Here is an 18,699-nt window from a genome sequence, read left to right as displayed (position 1 = left end):
AAGATATTTTAAAAAGGTTAAGCAATGAAACAGGGCATTAATGGGATTAGATTACTTAAAATACTTTTAATTTATTTGTTTGATTATAAACATGGTAAAAAAGTTTTAAAAGGAAAAATAATGCATAATTGGTTAAATGATTAATTATGTTGAAATTCCCTAACACATTATTTCAAATTAATTATATTATGTTTTATTCAGAATCTATAGAAAGGATGGTGCATAAATGGTATTTTTGGTTAATAATTGGGACCTTTAGTCTAGAAAAGTTTATTTTTGGCTTTTGAGCAAGTTTGGATAACAAATATCTTAATACATATTTAGTATGTTTGGATAACACCTACTTAATAGATAATTTAAATTGCTTGACATCAAATTAAAACAAACAAGACAAATGAAACCACATGAAAAGTTTTCTCATAGAATTAGAATACACAACTTAATTTTGATGCCAGGAAGGAACTTCCTGTATCCATCCTGTTTTTATTTATTTTTATTTTTTTAATTTTTAAATATCTCCATGGTTACATAATTCATGTTTTCTCCTTCCCCTCTTTCCTACCTTCCCTCTGCCCCCACCCTCAGTCCCAGAACTGACAAGTAATTGCACTGGGTTATATGTGTGTTATCACTTGATATCCATTTCCATATTATTATTCCATATTAGAATAATCTTTTAAAACCAAAACTTCAAATCATATACCCATATAAACAAGTGATAAATCATATGCTTTTCTTCTGTGTTTCTATTTCCATAGTTCTTTTCTTGATGTAGATAGTATCTTTCTATAGGAAGAAATTCAGAGATCTAATCAAACATGCTGATTTAAAGTAACTGAGGTTAAGTGACTTCCCTGAATATGAAGAGCTGGTTAGTAAAATAACTCACATTATTACTTGGCAAATCCAGTTCATTTTACTGAACCAAAATTTCTCTCACATATCATGTCACCTGTGTATTTATATTCCTATACATAAATTTCCTGAGCACCAAAGAGAAATTAGATAAAAATTTAATTAGTACTTTAAGAATATTGCAATGATAAAGCCATGAGTCTCTGGAAGTTGAAGAGAAAGGAACAGAGTTATTCTTTTCACTTTGATCCAGTGCTTATTTTCAAATTTTAATCCTTTTATTAACTACTGTAAAAACTAAAAAAAAATTCTGTAGAATAAGAGTTCAGATGTTTCCTGACATCTTCCTATTCTCAGTCAACTACTTTTCACAGTTACCCTAAGCCCAATTATCATCAGTGCCTTTGCTCCCTGGGAATTACTCAAGTAGGTTATGGGATATTGTTTCTGGAAGGGTGTGAATAGTTCAGATAGCTGAATGAACTATAGGCACAATGGAGATTGGGGTAAAATATTTTGCAAAAAGATAAAAGGAGTGTTTTTAAGACATCCTACCTTAATCCATTCTACTGTAGCTTCTTGAGATAACTCTAAATTATTTGTGAAAGAACACAAACCTTGCTTCTTACCTCAAAATTGATTCATTTACAATTCTCAATTTTATCTTAAAACAAAAAGTCAAAACAGAGCAGAAATACAAATTTAACAAACTTTAAGTAAATGGAGCAGTCTTAAGAAGGAATATCATGTAGATAAGGTAAAATTCTCCACAATCATTCATAATACTTCCCCCAATTTCTTGGATAGAAAAATACTTAAATAAAAAAACAGAGGTTCTTACCCAGTCTTTAAATTAAACTTCAGCAACTACACTTCTGTGTCTTTATGTATTGACATGGAATGGACTCTCTTTAAATACTTATTTTTTTAAAGTTAGTCCAGTGATCATTAACTGCCTTTTGGCCATAGTCCTGAACAAATAGGAAGGAATTGCTTCATTGACCCATAACATTTCTTTAGGATGCTAGTCTTCTTGATCCATGTTTCTCTAATATTCAGTCTCTCCTTTTCTATTGGTGCTTGTTCTGCTACCTATAAGCATGACTGTATTCCCCACATCCATTAAAAATAAAAACTACATTTGAGACTCTTTCTGCATCAAGCTGTTGTCCATTTCCCCTCTCTTATTCACAGTCAAATTTCCAGAAAAAGTCTACACTTAGTATTTTCCTTTTCTCCCCCTGACTTTTCAGTTCCAGGTAATCTAGTACCAAATCTCAAGTTTCAAAATGAAGCTATTCTCTTCAGGATTAACATTGCTCCTTTAATCATGAAATCCAACTGGGTATGCTTTTCTTCAAGATAATCTCTCCTCCCTGAGTTTTCAAGATACTAATTCCTAAAGATTCTCCTTCTAGTTATCTGATGACATTAGTTTTCTTTACCAGACCTTTATTCATGCCCTCTCCCCAAACTATACATATCCTCAGTTTTCTGTCTTCAATCTTCTCTACCTTCTCTCTTGATGATCATCCACATATAGATATTCGGCAAATTCTTTATTTCATGAGGTAGTTTCATTTCACTAACTGTCTATTGTATGTCTTCAGTAAATTATTCCATTGGCATATCTGATTCAACATATCAGAAATGAAACTCATTATCTTCACACTTAAGTCTGAATATTCTACTTTCAAACATCCATATTCTGTTAAAAGAAACACTATTCTTAATCCACCCATTCTGGAAAGCAATTTAGAATTATGTGCAAAGGGCTTAAAAAGAATGCTTGCCCTTTGATCCAGCCATACCATTGCTGAGTTTGTACCCCAAAGAGATAATAAGGAAAAATATGTATACAAAAATATTTATAGTCTCTCTCTTTGTGGTGGAAAAAATTGGAAAATGAGGGGGTGTCCATTAACTGGGAATGGCTAACAAACTGTGGTATCTGATGGTGATGGAACACTATTGTGATGAAGGGAATAATGAACTGAAGGATTTCTTTGTGAAATGGAAAGACCTCCAAGAACTAATGTAGAGCTAAAGGAGCAGAACCAGGAGAACATTGTACACAGAAATAGATACATTGTGGCACAATCAAATGTAGTAGACTTTTCTTCTAGCAGCAATGCAAAAATCCAGGACAATCCTGAGGAATTTATGAGAAAGAGCACTATCCAGATCCAGAAAAAGAACTGCGGGAATAGAAAAACAGAAGAAAAACATATGAGCGATCAAATGGTTTGATGGGGGTATGACTGGGGTTTTGGCATGAAAAGATCACTTTATGGCAATTATGAATAATATGTAAATAGGTTTTGAACAATGATACATGTATAACCAGTGGAATAATTTGTCAGCTCCAGGAGGTGGGAGGGAAGAGGAGTAGGAAAAATCATGAAACCATGGAAAAATATTCTAAATAAATAAATTATAAAAAGAAAAAAAGAAACCACCATTCTTCTAGTTACCTGGGTTTTCAGTTTTCTAGTCATACTTAGATCTTTAATCTCTCTTTCACCCTTAATATTGAATTGCCTGTTATGTCTTTCTAATCTATTTTTGCATCTCATTCAGGCTATTCCTTTCTTTCCACTCACACAATCTTTACCCCTCAGTTCAGGCCTTCCTTACTTTTCGCATAGTCTACTGCAATAATCTCCTAGGTGTTCTTTAAATTTCAAAACTGTCCTCTCTGCCACCTGATTGTTAACATAATCTTCTTGAAGGAAATCTTGTTACTACCCTCATCAGGATGTTCAATAGTTAATTATTGCTTCTAGGATCTTTTTAAATGGGTATTTAAAGCCATTCACAATCTGGATCCTGCTCACTTGTGTAAAGGATAATTTTAGCATTGTGACCTAAACTATATTAATTATTTGTCGCCATGAATATCCCAAATAAAAATTACCCAAGTCAGCTGGAAATTTATGGTGATTTAATTAATATAGTGGAAAGAAATTAAGAAGAAGGGAGAAGGAAAGGGTGCAGGATTTCTCCTGCATGGCTTGTTCCAGGGGGAAGATTAGAGACTTTAGGAAGATAAGGTTTTGGAGAGTAAAGAAGGAAGAAATCAGCCTGAACTCCAAGAGGGCTCAGCCAAGATGCCTGAAACTGAATTAGCTCAAGAGCAAACTCATGGTCAAAGTCCAGACAAATAGCTGCCACCACACCAAGATGTCAGAACGATTAGCACGTTGCCAGCCAGAGCAGCCTCTCTGGGGAAAGAGACAGAGGAGAGGAAGCCCCACGGGGGAAAAAAAAACCCTAGATGATTCTACCTTCCTTTCTTGCGTCTCCTCTGCACCAATTGTAGCCTAAGCCTGACTTAGGGCAGCCCAGGGGTCTGTCAGCTCTTCCTGATTTGTCAATTTCTCTATCAAAGGCCATCCTCCTAAACACTCAATCTTCAAGCATGGTTACAGTCATTCCCAATTTTGTATACAAAGTAGAGTGAAGTAATGCAAAGTTCCCAAAACATCCCTGATGTTGTTAGAATAAGCATCTTCATTGTTACAAATCAGGAGATAGCTAAATCCAATCTTCACACATGGTCAGATTTTTTTTTCATATTACTTCCCTTCCCTATATTTTAGTAAAGCTGACATAATCTCTCTTCTTCAAACCTGCCATTCCACTTCCTACTTCTATGCTTTTACAAAAGCTGATGTCTATTTCTCAAAACATCCATTCCTCATTTTAACCTTTCGAAGCAAAAGGATAAAATACAGATCTCTAAACTTTTTTCTTAGTTCTTTCACAGATTTCTAAAAATTATTAACAAATCTAGTTATCCAAACATTGCTTCACTACCTAATGGACTATGACTCAATCTACTTCTCTTTCTTCTTTCTAAAAACTGAGAGAAAAATGTTTTACTGAAGTCTTTTTAAACTCTACCTATAGGGGGAAGCTGGTAAGCTCAGTGGATTGAGAGTCAGGCTTAGAGATGGGAGGTCCTAGGTTCAAATCTTGCCTCAGACATTTCTTATCTGTGTGACCCTGGGCAAGTCACTTAACCCCCATTGCCTAGTCCTTACCACTCTTTTGCCTTAGAACCAATACACAGTATTGATTCCAAGATGGAAGGTAAAGAGTTAAAAAAAAAAACTCTGCCTATAGCATCCTATTAATCTGTAACTTCCATAACTCTGGTATAAAGGAAATAAGCAAGTCTGTCATTAATTGATTTGTATGAAGTTTTACTAGATCTTTGGAAGTTTTTAATAATTTCATTATGGGTACCAGGCTTCCATTTAATGACATATTCTAGAATTTTGCCTGAAAGAAAATCTCTAGCCTATTATTTATGAACTTTATTCTCTATTATTTTTTTAAGTTAGGAAAACAATTTTCCTTCCTAATATCCATTGTACTTCTCTTATTCTCCATGACAGTTGATATTTATTCCTAAAATATTTTTCTTTTAAAAAATTTGACTAATTTATTTATTTTTAAAATTTGTTTTAATAATTGAATTCCAAATTTTCTCCTCCCATCCAGTCCTTTTTTCACCCACTGAGGAGGTGAACGATATAATATTCATTATAAATATGAAGTCATGTAAAACTTATTTCCATGTGAGCCTTGTTGAAGGGAAAAAAAGTAATAAAAAGTAAAGATACTCAAAAAAAGTATTTTTTAAATCACTCTGAGTTCATCAGTTTTATCTCTGGAAATTGGTAGCAATTTTCATCATATTTTGTTGAATCATTTTTTCAATAATGTCAGACTCTTTATGACTCAGGGTTTTCTTGGCAGAGACATTAAAGTTTTTCACCATTTCCTTTCCCTGCTCATTTTATAGATGAAGAAATCAGGATTAAAAGACTTGATGAAGGTCATATAGCTAGAAAGAGTCTAAAGCCAGATTTCAACTCAGAAAGATGAATCTCCTTGACTTTAGGCCCAGTGCTCTATTCACTGGTACCACCTAGCTGCTGAGACCTTTGGAAGAGCCATGGATCATTATCTTCATCAGAGTGACTAAATCTTTCACAGTTAATCATCAATATTGCTCTTACTCTGTAGAAGGTTATGGATCTATTCACTTAACTTCACATGAAGTTCATATAAGCCTTCTCAGATTTTTTTGAAACTATTCCCTTCCTCATTTCTTATAGTAAAAAAAGTATTCCATCACAATTAAGCACCACAATTTGTTCCTCCAATCCAGTATTAATAGGCATCCCCTCAATTTCTAATTCTTTGCCACCACATAAAGAGCTGCTATACATATTTTTAATATGTAGGATATTTCAGCACTTAAAAAATCTATTTGAGATACAAACCTAGTGGTGATATTGCTGAGTCAAAGGGTATTTATATTTGTGTAGCCCTTTGGGTTTAGTTCCAAACTGTTCTCCAGTATAGTTGGTCTAGTTCACAGCTTCACCCATAACCCATTAGTTTCCTAATTTTTCCAAACTGCTTTCACACTATTTGTCATTTTCTTTTCCTATAATGTTAGCCAAACTTGACAGGTGTATGGTGGTACCTCAGAGTTGTTTTGATCTGCTTTTCTCTAATTATTCATTATTTAGAGCATTTTTCATGTGACTGTTTCTTTTCTTTTCCTTTGATCATTCATCAGTTGGGGAAATGGCTCTTCAAAAAAAAAATTGGCTGTGTTCTCAATTTGAGCAATTCAGTTTTTATCAGAGGAACTTGGACAGCTGATATTTATACAGAACTTTAAAATTTGGAAATCCCTGAGCATACATTATTCCATTATCTCCACATAAAACCCAAATGCAATAAGTATTATTATTTCCATTTTACAGAGGCTGAAACTGAGACTGAGAGGTTAAATAACTTTCCCATGGTCATAGAGTTATTAAGTATTTAAGACAAAATTTGAGCTCATACCCATCTGGCTCAAAGTCAAAGTTCTTAGCCAAAGTTCTTACCCAGTGCCATACTTAACTAACTCTAACATAGCAGATAATGACTCAGTGATTACACAAGTCATACTTCTCAGTGTTCAAAACAAAGTTCATCTAGTCCTGGTGAGTGGATCTCATTAATAACCTGACAAATCCCAACTATTGTGAATATGGAATCTAGAAACCCCAAACTTGTAGCCTAGTAAGATCCAACGAACCCCTAGTTTTAGGACTAACTTGTAAGTTGGAGACCCCAAAGCTTGTACTTGTTCCCTGTTCCCAAGAGAATCCACCCTGAAGGGAATCTCAGGCTAGCAATTTCAGACTGAATAATGAACCCCAAGGTAAAGACAATCTCAGTTAGGTGGGGCTAAGCAGATGCTAAGTACTCTTTTTGTCTTAGGTAGTCCTCCCTATTTTATCTGAGAACCTTTCCTAAGAAGACCCACACCTGGTCAGGGACCACCCTTTTAGCATCCATTGTAAGTAGCCCCTTCCCTTACACCCTAGTCTCTGGTTATGATTCCTTTCCCAAACTTGATTGTATCCTGTCTGTATAGTGTGAACACTCCCATTTCCTTGTAACCATGTTTATGTTAATTTCCTTGTCCCTCAGTTTCCCAAAAGGTATATAAGTTCCCTAAATTCTTTTGTTCCTTGGAGTTGTCAATCTAGCTCCGTTGGCTATCCCAGGGATCAGTGTCCAGAGCAACCAGAGTTTCAATCCTGAACTCAGTGGGTGTTAGCACACAGCTCTGTGTGGAGGCCTAATTTTGTACTGAACCCCTTTCCTTGATTAAAAAGTGGTTTTTCTGACTATTTATTAGTTCTGTATTTTTTCCAAGTTAACAGTATCAAAGCAATATTAGCATAATAGTATTCCATATTCACAGGCAACTAGGTAGCACAATGAATAGAACGTTAGTCTTGCATCCAGAAGACTTGTCTTCCTGAGTTAAAATCTGGTCTCAGAGACTTAGTAGTAATGTGATCCTGGGCAAGTCATTTAACCCATTTACTTTAGTTCCTCATCTGTAAAATGAGTTAGAGAAGAAAATGGAAAAATGCTCCATTATCTTTTCCAACACAATACCAAAAAGGATTCCAGTAAGTTAGATTTGACTAAAATGACTAAACAACAACATTCCAACTTTACTCTAATTTTTAAAGTCATTTTAGCCTGCACACATGTCCAGGGTTTTTTTCCATTATTACTGTTGTTGTTCTTGGTGGTGGTGGTAGTTTTTGTTTGTTTCCTTTGATTTTATTTTTGCTTTGTCAGTGGGGGAAAGAAGTGAAGAGGAATATTGATCTGAAAATAAACTTTAAATTTAAAAATTGCCTAATAGTTACTTGTGTCCTTTTTGGTAGAAAGATCATTCTGTTTGACAGAAAAAGCATTCAATATTAGAGTTGAACAACTCTGACATCCCTTTTTTATCTTCTTTTCCAAGATACAGCTTAAAAATGCCCTTGAACACCAAGAAATTATGTTTTCTAAAGATAGAAAGGGAGAAATAGATTACAGGTAAAGAATGTGTGAGAATGAGAGCAGGAGCGAGAGAGACACAGACAGACAGACAAACAGACATTCAGAGAGACAGAGAAAAGGAGGGAGGGAAAAAGAGAGCCAGCCAAATGAGGACTGACATTACATCCTTTAAAAAAAATATTGCATACTTGCAGGATCTGGTTAGCAGTAGTCTCTCAGTGTCCGAGAATGACTATTGTCTTTGTGCATTTTCATCTACGGTGTACCCTCATGTGGCTTTGGAGTCCAAAGGCTGAGGTGCACAGTTTGTGGCACATGGGGCATGGGACCCCAGTTGTTACGGGAGGTGCGGTTGTGGCCTGGTGTCGGCGTTCACGCGCAGCGGCAAGACGTCGACGTCGCTCATCTTCAAAGGTGGTGGTGGCATGGTGAATGTGGGTTCGCCAGCTGCTTCTGTCAGAGGCAGCGAGTTCTAGTTGCCTTGGCGTCATGCCAGCCCACTTCAAGTTGGACTTTAGCTGATCCTTGAATCTTTTCTTTGGTCGGCCTTGTTTCCTGAGTCCGGCTGACAGTTCACCATAGAATACCTGTCTTGGTATTCGCTGTGGGTCCATGCGGATGACGTGTCCAGACCATCGTAGCTGGGTTCTGAGGACCAGGACTTCGATGCTGGGGGAGTTGGTTCTGTCGAGGACTTCCTGGTTGGTGATTCGGTCCTGCCATCGGATCCTCATGATTGACCGGAGGGAGCTTTGGTGGAATTGCTCCAGCTGTTTCATGTGCTTCCGGTACAGTGTCCATGTCTCACAACCATACAGGAGCGAGCTGAGGACCACTGCATTGTACACTTTGAGCTTCGTCGCAGTGCTTACACCGCTGTGTTGGAGGACTTTGCAGCGCAGCCGCCCGAGTGCCTGGCTGGCCTTTTGGATCCTGGCATTGATCTCGTGGTCTAGGGACCCGTCTTTGGTGATGGTGCTGCCCAAGTACTTGAAAGTGTTGACGTTAGAAAGCTGCGTGCCGTCAATTGTAATGCACAGCTGGTTCGTTGGCCTCCCTGGTGCAGATTGGAACAGCACCTCTGTTTTGCTGAGGCTGATAGTCAGGCCAAACAGTTTTGTTGCGGTGGAGAACCTGTCCACAATGGTTTGGAGATGATTTTCTTGGTGAGCCATGAGAGCACAGTCATCTGCGAAGAGAGCTTCCAGGATGAGTCTCTCTGTTGTCTTTGTTTTTGCAGTCAGGCGGCGAAGGTCAAATAGTGAGCCATCCAGTCGGTATTTGATGTAGATGCCCAGGTCTAGATCTATCCCAGCATGTCGTAATATTTGGGTGAAGTATAGGTTGAATAGTACCGGAGCGAGGACAGCCTTGTTTCATGCCATTGGAGATGTTGAAGTGTTCGGAAGTCTCTCCACCAAATAGAACTTCCCCTGTCATGTCGACATGAAAGAGCTGGATCAGTTTGACGAATATTGCTGGGCAACCGAGCTTGCTAAGGATCACCCACAATGCGTCCCTGTTCACTATGTCGAAGGCCTTTGTCAGGTCTATGAAGACAATGTAGAGACTCAGGTTCTGCTCAAGGCATTTTTCCTGCATTTGCCTCACTGTGAAGACCATGTCGATGGTGCTACGATCTGGTCGGAAGCCACATTGTGATTCAGGCAGGTTCTGCTCTGAAACAGATGACAGGAGTCTGTTGAGTATAACACGGGCGAGGATCTTTCCAGCAGTGGAGAGTAGTGAGATGCCTCTGTAGTTGTCACAGGCTGCTCGTGAGCCTTTGTTCTTGTATAGGGCTACGATGGAGGCATCTCTGAGTTCTGGGGCCATGTCTTCCTCTTCCCATATGCGGGTCAGCATTCTGTGGAATGCCTGGAGCGCCTTTCCATTTAAGGCCTTGTACACCTCGGTTGGGATCCCGTCTTTACCGGGTGCCTTGCCTGCACTCATTTGTTTAATGGCTTTTTTGACTTTCTCTATTGAACTCCTTCAATAGAACGTCAAGTTGCTTGATGATGCGGTTTTGGGGGATCTAGTCAAGGGCGCTTTGGTCAACTGAAGAGGGTCAGTTGAGAAGGTTGGTATCATCAGTGCATGTGCCCCTACACTGACCAGCACAGAGGAGACCATCAAGCAGTTCTACTCTGACCTGAGTGCCCACAAGTGACAAGCTGAGGATCTGGTTATGAGTAACTATTTCAGATAATCATTACTTGGAAATTTTTAAAAAATCTCTCATGATTTGTAAGTACACTTAGAGACAAATAGAATCAAATTATTTATAGAAAAAACAAAGATGTATAGGTTTCTATCATCTTTTTTAAAAAGTGGAATAGTTTATTCATTACTATCTCTAGCAGACTTGTACTTTCTGGTCCTAGGTGGCCGAAGCATTAGGGATACATTATGAAAAAAAGATTAAAAATAAAGAAAAATTATAATTTTTAGAAATTATAATGAAATATATTGGGAAAATATTTTTAAAACATATTATTAGGATTTATTTTTTAATTACACAACTTTCTATAGATACATTAAATACAATGAATAAAATATTTAAATAATTCCTGAAAGAGGAAAGAATATTTTGACAGCATGATAGTGTATTCTGAACTTTCACATTTAGACATTTACACATCAGGTATTTTTTTTCTCAGTTTTCAAAGGGAACAATGGTCTAATTAAGTGTGTTGAATTGAACAAATCATTGATATGATATCCAAAGGGTGATAAATTATCAATAAGCTGTTTAGATGTTACCCCCAAAAGACTGTTTCAATTAAAAAAAAAGACATCAAATTTCAATTCGATGTAATTTCAAAAATATTTATTTATGGTCATGTGAAATGCAAAGTTAAATGAAGTACTTGAAAAATTATAAATAGGCAATATTATTTAAAACTGAAGATTCTTTTCTAAATCAATTTCCTGTTAGGTTCAAGACCGAATTCATCAAGCATGAATGACTTTGGTTAAGTATTGATATAAGGAGTTTTGATTAAAGAGCTTTTGTTGTTTTTATAAACTTTAGCATTTGAATATCCTAAAGATGAACTTTATTATTTTTTTGGCATCACATAAAAATTCTAAGTCAATATTTATAATTACAATTATATAGAGAGCATATTTTGAAGTGAAGAGACTTAAATGAATTAAGAATCAGTGGAACTAGGCATATGTGCAGATTTCCTTCAATGCTGAAATGTATGATCTTTCAAATTGCTATTATTCTGTCATTAAGCATTTATTATATATATACATATGCCAGTCTCTATGTTAATCACTGGAGATATGTCTAAAAATACAATCATCCTCCCCCTCCAGGACTTCACTTTGCTCTAAAGCTCTGTTTCTTTGCCTGGCCAATAGAAAGTCTCAAAAATATGGTCATTGTGAGTAAGATGTTCTTTCTTACTACTCGTAGATTCCATTGCTTCATCTTTACTGTTTTCAAGGTTTCCATTTTCAGAAACGGATCTCCTCTTTAAAACAAAAAGCATTGCAATACTCAGGAAAGTAGACATGGTGCCTAGTAACATGGTTAAGCCCAGATATATATATCTAGAAGAAAAATGTAAAAATAAGTTATAATTTTATCTTTATTACTTATATTGAAATTGTGGGGAAAATAAATCTGATATTGTAATTTCTATTTCCAACAACAATTTTGAATTATATGGTTGTAAAGACACTGGGAAATAGAAAAGGATGGAAACATTGCTAATAGAATGATCTTCTAGTAGGGTTATTTTCAGCTGCCCTATTTCCCAAATACATGGCCTGTAAATTACTTCTTACATGACTTGCTTTTTAATTAACTGAGGTTGTAAATTACTTTATTAAGGCAACATTCAAGTTCTTTTTGTATTAAATCTTGCCTAAGCAACTATAATGAAAGTCAAAGACATCAGTGCCTAGGAATGATTCAAAGAATAAACCAAAAGTGTGTCACTTTCAGTCATAAGGTTAATTCATTCCTAAACATGGAAACTACACTCTAAATCTTGTCAATGATACAAATGTCACACAATCCTTGAAAATACTGTAATACATTTTGCCACATAAAAATAATGACAAACCTGGAATTCAAAAACATAAATTAAACAAGATTACCTAAAGGTATAAGAGTCATATAATCTGCAAGCTCCTTGATATCCACATTTTTTAACTCCCCATTTAAGACATGTTGTGTCTATCAACACTCCAAAGTATATTGGAGCTGGGATTCCAGCTAAAAGGAAAAATATGACAAAAATACAAACATTATATAGTTTGATCCACACAACAACTCTATTAGGTAGGTGCTATTATTGTCTCAATTTTATAGAAGAGGAAACTGAGGCAGAATGGTTAAGTGACTCACTTAGGGTAATAAGACAAACAATTTAATTATTCCAGATTTGAATTGCCTCTGGGTCCAGGCACCTATCCACATCTAAGATATTTTTGAAGAACTCAGAAAAACTTAAATCACTTTTTTATTAAGTTTACTTAATTGGTTAACTTATAATATTTTTCCATGCTTACATCATTCATCTTCTTTCCCTCCACTCCTCCCACCCCACTCCCATAGCCTACAAGTAATTCCACTGGGTTTTACATGGTTTTACATGTGTAATTGACCAAGACTTATTTCCATATTATTAATATTTGCATTAGTGTGAGCAGTTTGAATCTATATTCCAAATTATATCAAGTAGTTCTTTTTCTTCTGTGTTTTTACTCTGACAGTTATTTTTTTAGCATTCTTTCTCATCAGTCTCTTAGTATTGTCCTGGATCATTGCATTGCCACTAGTAGAGAAGTCCATTACATTAGATTGTGCCACAATGTATCAATTTCTGTGTACAACACTCTCCTGGTTCTGCTCATTTAGCTCTGCATCAATTTCTGGAGATCTTTCCAGTTCACATGGAATTCCTTCAGTTCATTATTCCTTTGAGCACAACAGCTAACATAATTTATTTAGCCATTTCCCAATCGAAGGGCATCCCCTAATTTTTCAATTTTTGCCACCATAAAGAGCATGGCTATAAATCTTTTGGTACAAGTATTTTTCCTAATTATCTCTTTGGGGCATAAACCCAGCAAAGGTATGGCTGGATCAAAGGGCAGGCAGTCTTTTAAAGCCCTTCGGGCATAATTCCAAATTGGCTTCCAGAATGGTTGGATCTATTTACAACTTCATCAGCAATGCATTAATGACCCAATTTTGTCACAACCCCTCCAACATTTATTACTTTTCTTTGCTGTCATATTAGCCAATCTGCTAGGTGTGAGATTGTACCTGAGAGTTGTTTTGATTTGAATTTCTCTAATTTTAAGAGATTTAGAACACTTTTTCATGTGCTAATGATAGTTTTAATTTCTTTATCTGAAAATTGCCTATTTCTTTCCTTTGTCAATTTATAAATTGGGGAATGACAATTTTTTTTTTACAATTGATTTAGCTCCTTATATATTTGAGTAATTAGACCTTTGTCAGAGGTTTTTGTTATGGAGATTTTTTTCTCAATTTGTTGCTTCCCTTCTGATTACGATTTTATTGGTTTTGTTTGTACAAACCCTTTTTAACTTCATGTAGACAAAATTATTCACTTTACATTTTGTAATATTCTCTATGTCTTGCTTGGTCTTAAAACCTTTCCATTCCCATAGATATAACAGGTAAACCCAAGTTCACCTAATTTACTTATAGTTTATTTATATTTAAGTCATTTACCCATTGTTAATTTATCTTGGTGTAGGGTGTGAGATATTGAACTAATCCTAATCTCTTCCATACTGTTTTCCAATTTTCCCAGCAGTTTTTTTTAAATAGTGGGGTTTTATCTCAATAGCAGGGATCTTTGGCTTTATCATACACTATCTGGATGAGGTCATTTACCCTAACTTTATTCCACTAATCTGCTCTTCTGTCCCTTAGCCAGTAACATTGTTTTGATGACCACTGCTTTATAGTACAGTTTCAGAGCTGGTACTGCTGGGCCCCCATCCTTCACATTTTTTTCATTATTTCCCTTGATATTCTTGATCTTTTGTTCTTCCAAATGAACTTTGTTATAGTTTTTTCTAGTTCAGTAAAAAAGTTTCTTGGTAGTTTGATAGATGTGACAATGAATAAATAAATCAATTTGAGTAGGATTGTCATTTTGTTATGTTAACTCATCCTACTCATGAACAATTAATGTTTCTCCAATTGTTTAGATCTAGTTTTAATTGTGTGCAAAGTGTTTTGTAGTTGTGTTCATATAATTTCCTGTTTTTGTCTTGGCAGATAGATTTCTAAGTATTTTATATTGTCTAGGGTGAAATTAAAAAGAATTTCTCTTTCTAACTCTTTCTGATGAGATGTATTGGAAATATATAGAAATCCTGATGGTTTATTTTGTATCCTGCAACTTTGCTGAAATTGTTGATTATTTCCACTAGTTTTTTAGTTGAGTCTCTAGGATTCTTTAAGTAGACCATCATATCATCTGCAAAGAGTGATAGCTTGGTCTCCTCATTACCTATTTTAATACCTTCAATTTCTTTTTCTTCTCTAATTGCTACTGTTGGTATTTCTAGTACAATGTTAAATAATAGAGGTGATAATGGGCATCTGTGTTTCACTCCTGATCTCATTGGAAAGGCTTCTAATTTACCCCTTTGCAGATGATGCTTACAATGGTTTTAAATATATGCTGCTAATTATTTTGAAAAAAGGCTGTTCTATTCCTATAGTTTCTGTTTTTTCCCCCATAGGAATGAGTGTTGTATTTTGTCAAAAGCTTTTTCTGCATTTATTGAGATAATCACATGATTTTTGTTGGCTTGCTTGTTGATATAGTCAATTATATGAATTGTTTTCCTAATATTGAACAATCCGGGCATTTCTGGTTTAAATTCCACATGATCATAGTGAATAAATCTTGTGATCACTTTCTAGAGTCTTTTTGCTATTCTATTTAAGATTTTTGCAGCTATTTTCATTAAGGAGATTGGTCTCAAGTTTTGTTTCTCTGTTTTTTGTCTGCCTGGCTTTGGAATCAGTACCATATTTGTGTCATGAAAGGACTTTGGTAGAACTCCTTTGCTTATTTTGTCAAATAGTTTGTATAATATTTGGATTTGTTGTTTAAATGTTTGATAAAATTCACTTGTGAATCCATCTAGCCATTGGGATTTTTTCTTAGGAAGTTCTTTGATGGCCTGTTCAATTTCTTTTTCTGATATGGGATTATTTAAGAAATCTATTTCTTCTTCTGTTAGTCTAGGCAATTTATATTTATGTAAATAACCATCCATCACCTAGATTACCATATTTATTGCTATATAATTGGGCAAAATAGTTCTTAATAATTACCTTAATATCCTCTTCATTAGAGGTGAGATCATTCTTTTCATCCCTGATACTGTTTAATGTGATTCTCTTCTTTCCTTTTCTTATTAGATTAACCAGTACTTTATCGATTTTATTTGGTTTTTCAAAGTACCAGCTTCTAGTCTTATTTATTAATTCAATAGTTCTTTCACTTTTAATTTTATTAATTTCTCCTTTAATTTTTAGGATTTCTAATTTAGTTTTAATCTAGGGATTTTTAATATGTTCTCTTTCTAGTTTTTAAATTTACATGCCAAATTCATTGACCTCTTCCCTATATGATTTGTTAATACATACCTTCAGGGTTATAAAGTTTCCCCTGAGTATTGCTTTGGCTGCATCCCATTAAATTTGATATGATGTCTCTTCATTGTCATTCTCTTCAATGAAATTATTAGTTGTTTCTATGATTTGTTCTCTAGTTGATTTTGGAGATGCATATAATTTAATTTCCAATTAACTTTTGGCTTGCCTTTCCACGTAGCCTTGCTAATTATTATTTTTATTGCATTATGATCTGAAAAAGTTGCATTTATTATTTCTACTTTTTTGCATTTGTTTGCCATGTTTTTATGCCCTAGTACTTGGTCAATCTTTGTGAATGTACCATGTGCTGCTGAAAAGAAGGTGTATTCCTTTATGTCCCTATTTATTTTTCTCCATATATCTATTAACTCTAATTTTTATAGGAATTCATTCACATCTCTTACCTCTTTCTTATTTATGTTTTTGGTTTGATTTATCTAGATCTGATAGAAGAAGGTCCAGGTCTCATATTTAGTGCAGTTTTACTATCTATTTCCTCTTTAAGTTCTAATAGTTTCTCCTTTAAAAATATGGATGCTATACCATTTGGTGAATATATGTTGAGAACTGCTTTTTCCTCATTGTCTAGACTGCCTTTTATCAGGATGAAATTACCTTCCCTATCTCTTTTAATCAGATCTATATTTACTTTGGATTTTTCAGATATTATGATTGAGATTCCTGCCTTCTTTTTCTCAGTTGATGCCCAATTGACTTTGGTCTAGCGTCTTAACTTTACCCTATGTGTGCCTATCTGCCTCATGTATGTTTCTTATAGACAACACATGGTCGGATTTTGGTTTCTAATGCATTCTATTTGCTTCCATTTTATGGGTGAGTTCATCCCTTTCACATTCAGAGTTATAATTACCACCTGTGTATTCCCTATCATTTTGATTTCCTCTTCTAGTCCTGCCCTTTCTTCTTTCACTATTTCCTTCTACACCAGTGTTTTGCTTTTATCAGTCCCCTTAATCCCCTCCCTTATTTTACTTCCCTTTCTATCCCCTCCCTTCTTATTTCCCTTTCATTTTTCCTTAGGGTCTGTTAAATTTCCTCCCCCATCTCTTTCCCTCCTTTTTGGTACTCCTTACCCCATTTCCCAACTTGGTTTTTCCCTCTCAAATTCCCTCTAGGGTAAGATAGAATTCTATACCCCAGTGGATTTAGATGCTCTTCCATCTCAGAGGTAATTCCACTGTGAGTAAGGTTTAAGTGTTACCTATTAGCATTTTCTTCCTCTCCATCTTATAATAGTATTCCTTCCCTCCTACTCCCATCAGTCTCTTTATGTGGCATAATTTATCCAATTATTCTTATTCCTTCAAATTTCTCTTGGTGGCATCTTGTATTTCCCCTCCCTTTCTTTTTTACATATCATCTCAAACTACTTAGTACCCTAAACTCTACCAATGAATAGTTCTTCTAACTACAAGGATAGTTAATATCATTTTTGAGAGTTACATATATAATTTTTCCAATATAGGATTATAAACAATTTGACTGTACTGAAGCCTTTAAATTTTTTTCACCTCTCTTATTTACCTTTTATGTTTCTCTTGAATTTTGAATTTGGACATCAAATTCCCCATTTAGTTATGGCCTTTTCTTTGCAAATATTTGGAAATCTGTTTTTTAAATGCCCATATTTTCCCCTGGAAGTATATAGTCAGTTTTGATGTATAGGTGATCTTTTACTGTAGACACAATTCTTTTGCCTTTCTGAATTTCATATTCTAAGTCTTGCAGTCCTTTAGTGTATAGGCTGCCAGATTCTGTGTAATCCTGATTGGTGCATCTTGATATCTGAATTCTCTCTTTTTGGCTTCTTGCGATATTTTCTCCTTATCTTGGAAGCTCTTGAATTCGGCCATTACATTTCGGTGCTTGTCTTTTGAGGATTTAAAGTAGAGGGTGATCTATTCTTTCAATGTCTATTTTATCCTTTTGTTCAAGAATATCAGGGAAGTTTTCTTGAATAATTTTTTAGTATGATGTCAAGGTTTATGTTTACTTCTAGGTTTTCAGGTAGGCATATGATACTCAAATTGTCTCTTTTAGATCTGTTTTTGAGCTCCTTAATTGTCTCAGTGAGATATTTCATGTTTCCTTCTATTTTGTCATTCTCTTGACTTTGCTTTATTAATTCTTACTGTCTTATGAGATCATTAGCTTCTACTTGCCTAATTCTAGTCTTTAAAGGCTGGTTTTCAGCTATAATTTTTTTATTTTCCTTTTTGGTTTGTTCTATCCTGCTTTTCATGGCTTCCAGCCAGTCAATTTTGGTCTCCAATTTGCTTATCATTTCATTTGATTTCTTGGCTTTTTTTCCCAAGTGGGAGATTCTGTCTTTTAAACTGTTATTTTCTTTTGGAACTATTTCCAACTTTTCTTGCCAAGTTTCTTCTATCTTCCTTACTTGGTTCTCAACCTCTAATTTGAGTTCCTAGAGAGCTTGTGACCAATTTCCTTTTTTTTGGGGGGGGGATGTTTAGATGGGTTTGCTTGTTTATCACCCTCTGTTGTCTCTTCTGTAGTCTGCTGTTTTTCTCCATAGAAGTTATCTAGGGTCAAAGTTTTTTCTTATAGATTTTTTGGTAGTTGTAGATTATAGCTCTTGGGTGTTGGGGTCATTGCTGTGTTAGGTTTTTTCTTCCCTTCCCAGCCAGAAGTTTGAGTGAGGATGTTAGGCAGGTCTCTGTGTATTGAGCTATAGAGTAGTTTTTTTCCCTGAGGCTATTTTTCTGTCTCTGCTGAGTCTGCTGTGGTCAGCCTCTCTCTGC

General features: G+C 35.2%; 2 protein-coding genes across 9 annotated transcripts in view; both read right to left on the bottom strand.

The window, feature by feature from the left end:
• The window catches only part of LOC100011666 (solute carrier organic anion transporter family member 1B1), a 68,124-nt gene extending 66,348 nt beyond the window's left edge, over window positions 1-1,776 (bottom strand). For 3 of the 7 annotated variants that reach the window (XM_007503550.3, XM_007503549.3, XM_007503553.3), the window contains exon 1: window positions 1,697-1,775. The gene's annotated coding sequence lies outside the window, so the exon portion shown is untranslated. Of the gene's footprint in view, window positions 1-1,696 lie in introns of all 7 variants that reach the window. The other 4 variants (XM_056799341.1, XM_007503552.3, XM_056799340.1 and 1 more) reach the window with 4 other exon arrangements.
• A 9,280-nt stretch (window positions 1,777-11,056) lies between these two features.
• Window positions 11,057-18,699, bottom strand: part of SLCO1C1 (solute carrier organic anion transporter family member 1C1) — a 115,829-nt gene continuing 108,186 nt past the window's right edge. For both annotated transcript variants that reach the window (XM_056799338.1, XM_007503555.3), the window contains 2 exons: window positions 12,358-12,475; window positions 11,057-11,805 (listed from right to left, as the gene is read on the bottom strand). In XM_056799338.1, coding sequence (XP_056655316.1) covers window positions 11,583-11,805; window positions 12,358-12,475 — 341 coding nt within the window. In that variant the 3' untranslated portion in view covers window positions 11,057-11,582. The remainder of the gene's footprint in view (window positions 11,806-12,357; window positions 12,476-18,699) is intronic.

The sequence above is a fragment of the Monodelphis domestica genome, chromosome 5, assembly GCF_027887165.1.
Source record: "Monodelphis domestica isolate mMonDom1 chromosome 5, mMonDom1.pri, whole genome shotgun sequence".
Classification (NCBI taxonomy): domain Eukaryota; kingdom Metazoa; phylum Chordata; class Mammalia; order Didelphimorphia; family Didelphidae; genus Monodelphis; species Monodelphis domestica.
The sequence above is the reverse complement of the archived record's forward strand: the minus strand, read 5'-3'. Positions and strand labels throughout refer to the sequence as shown.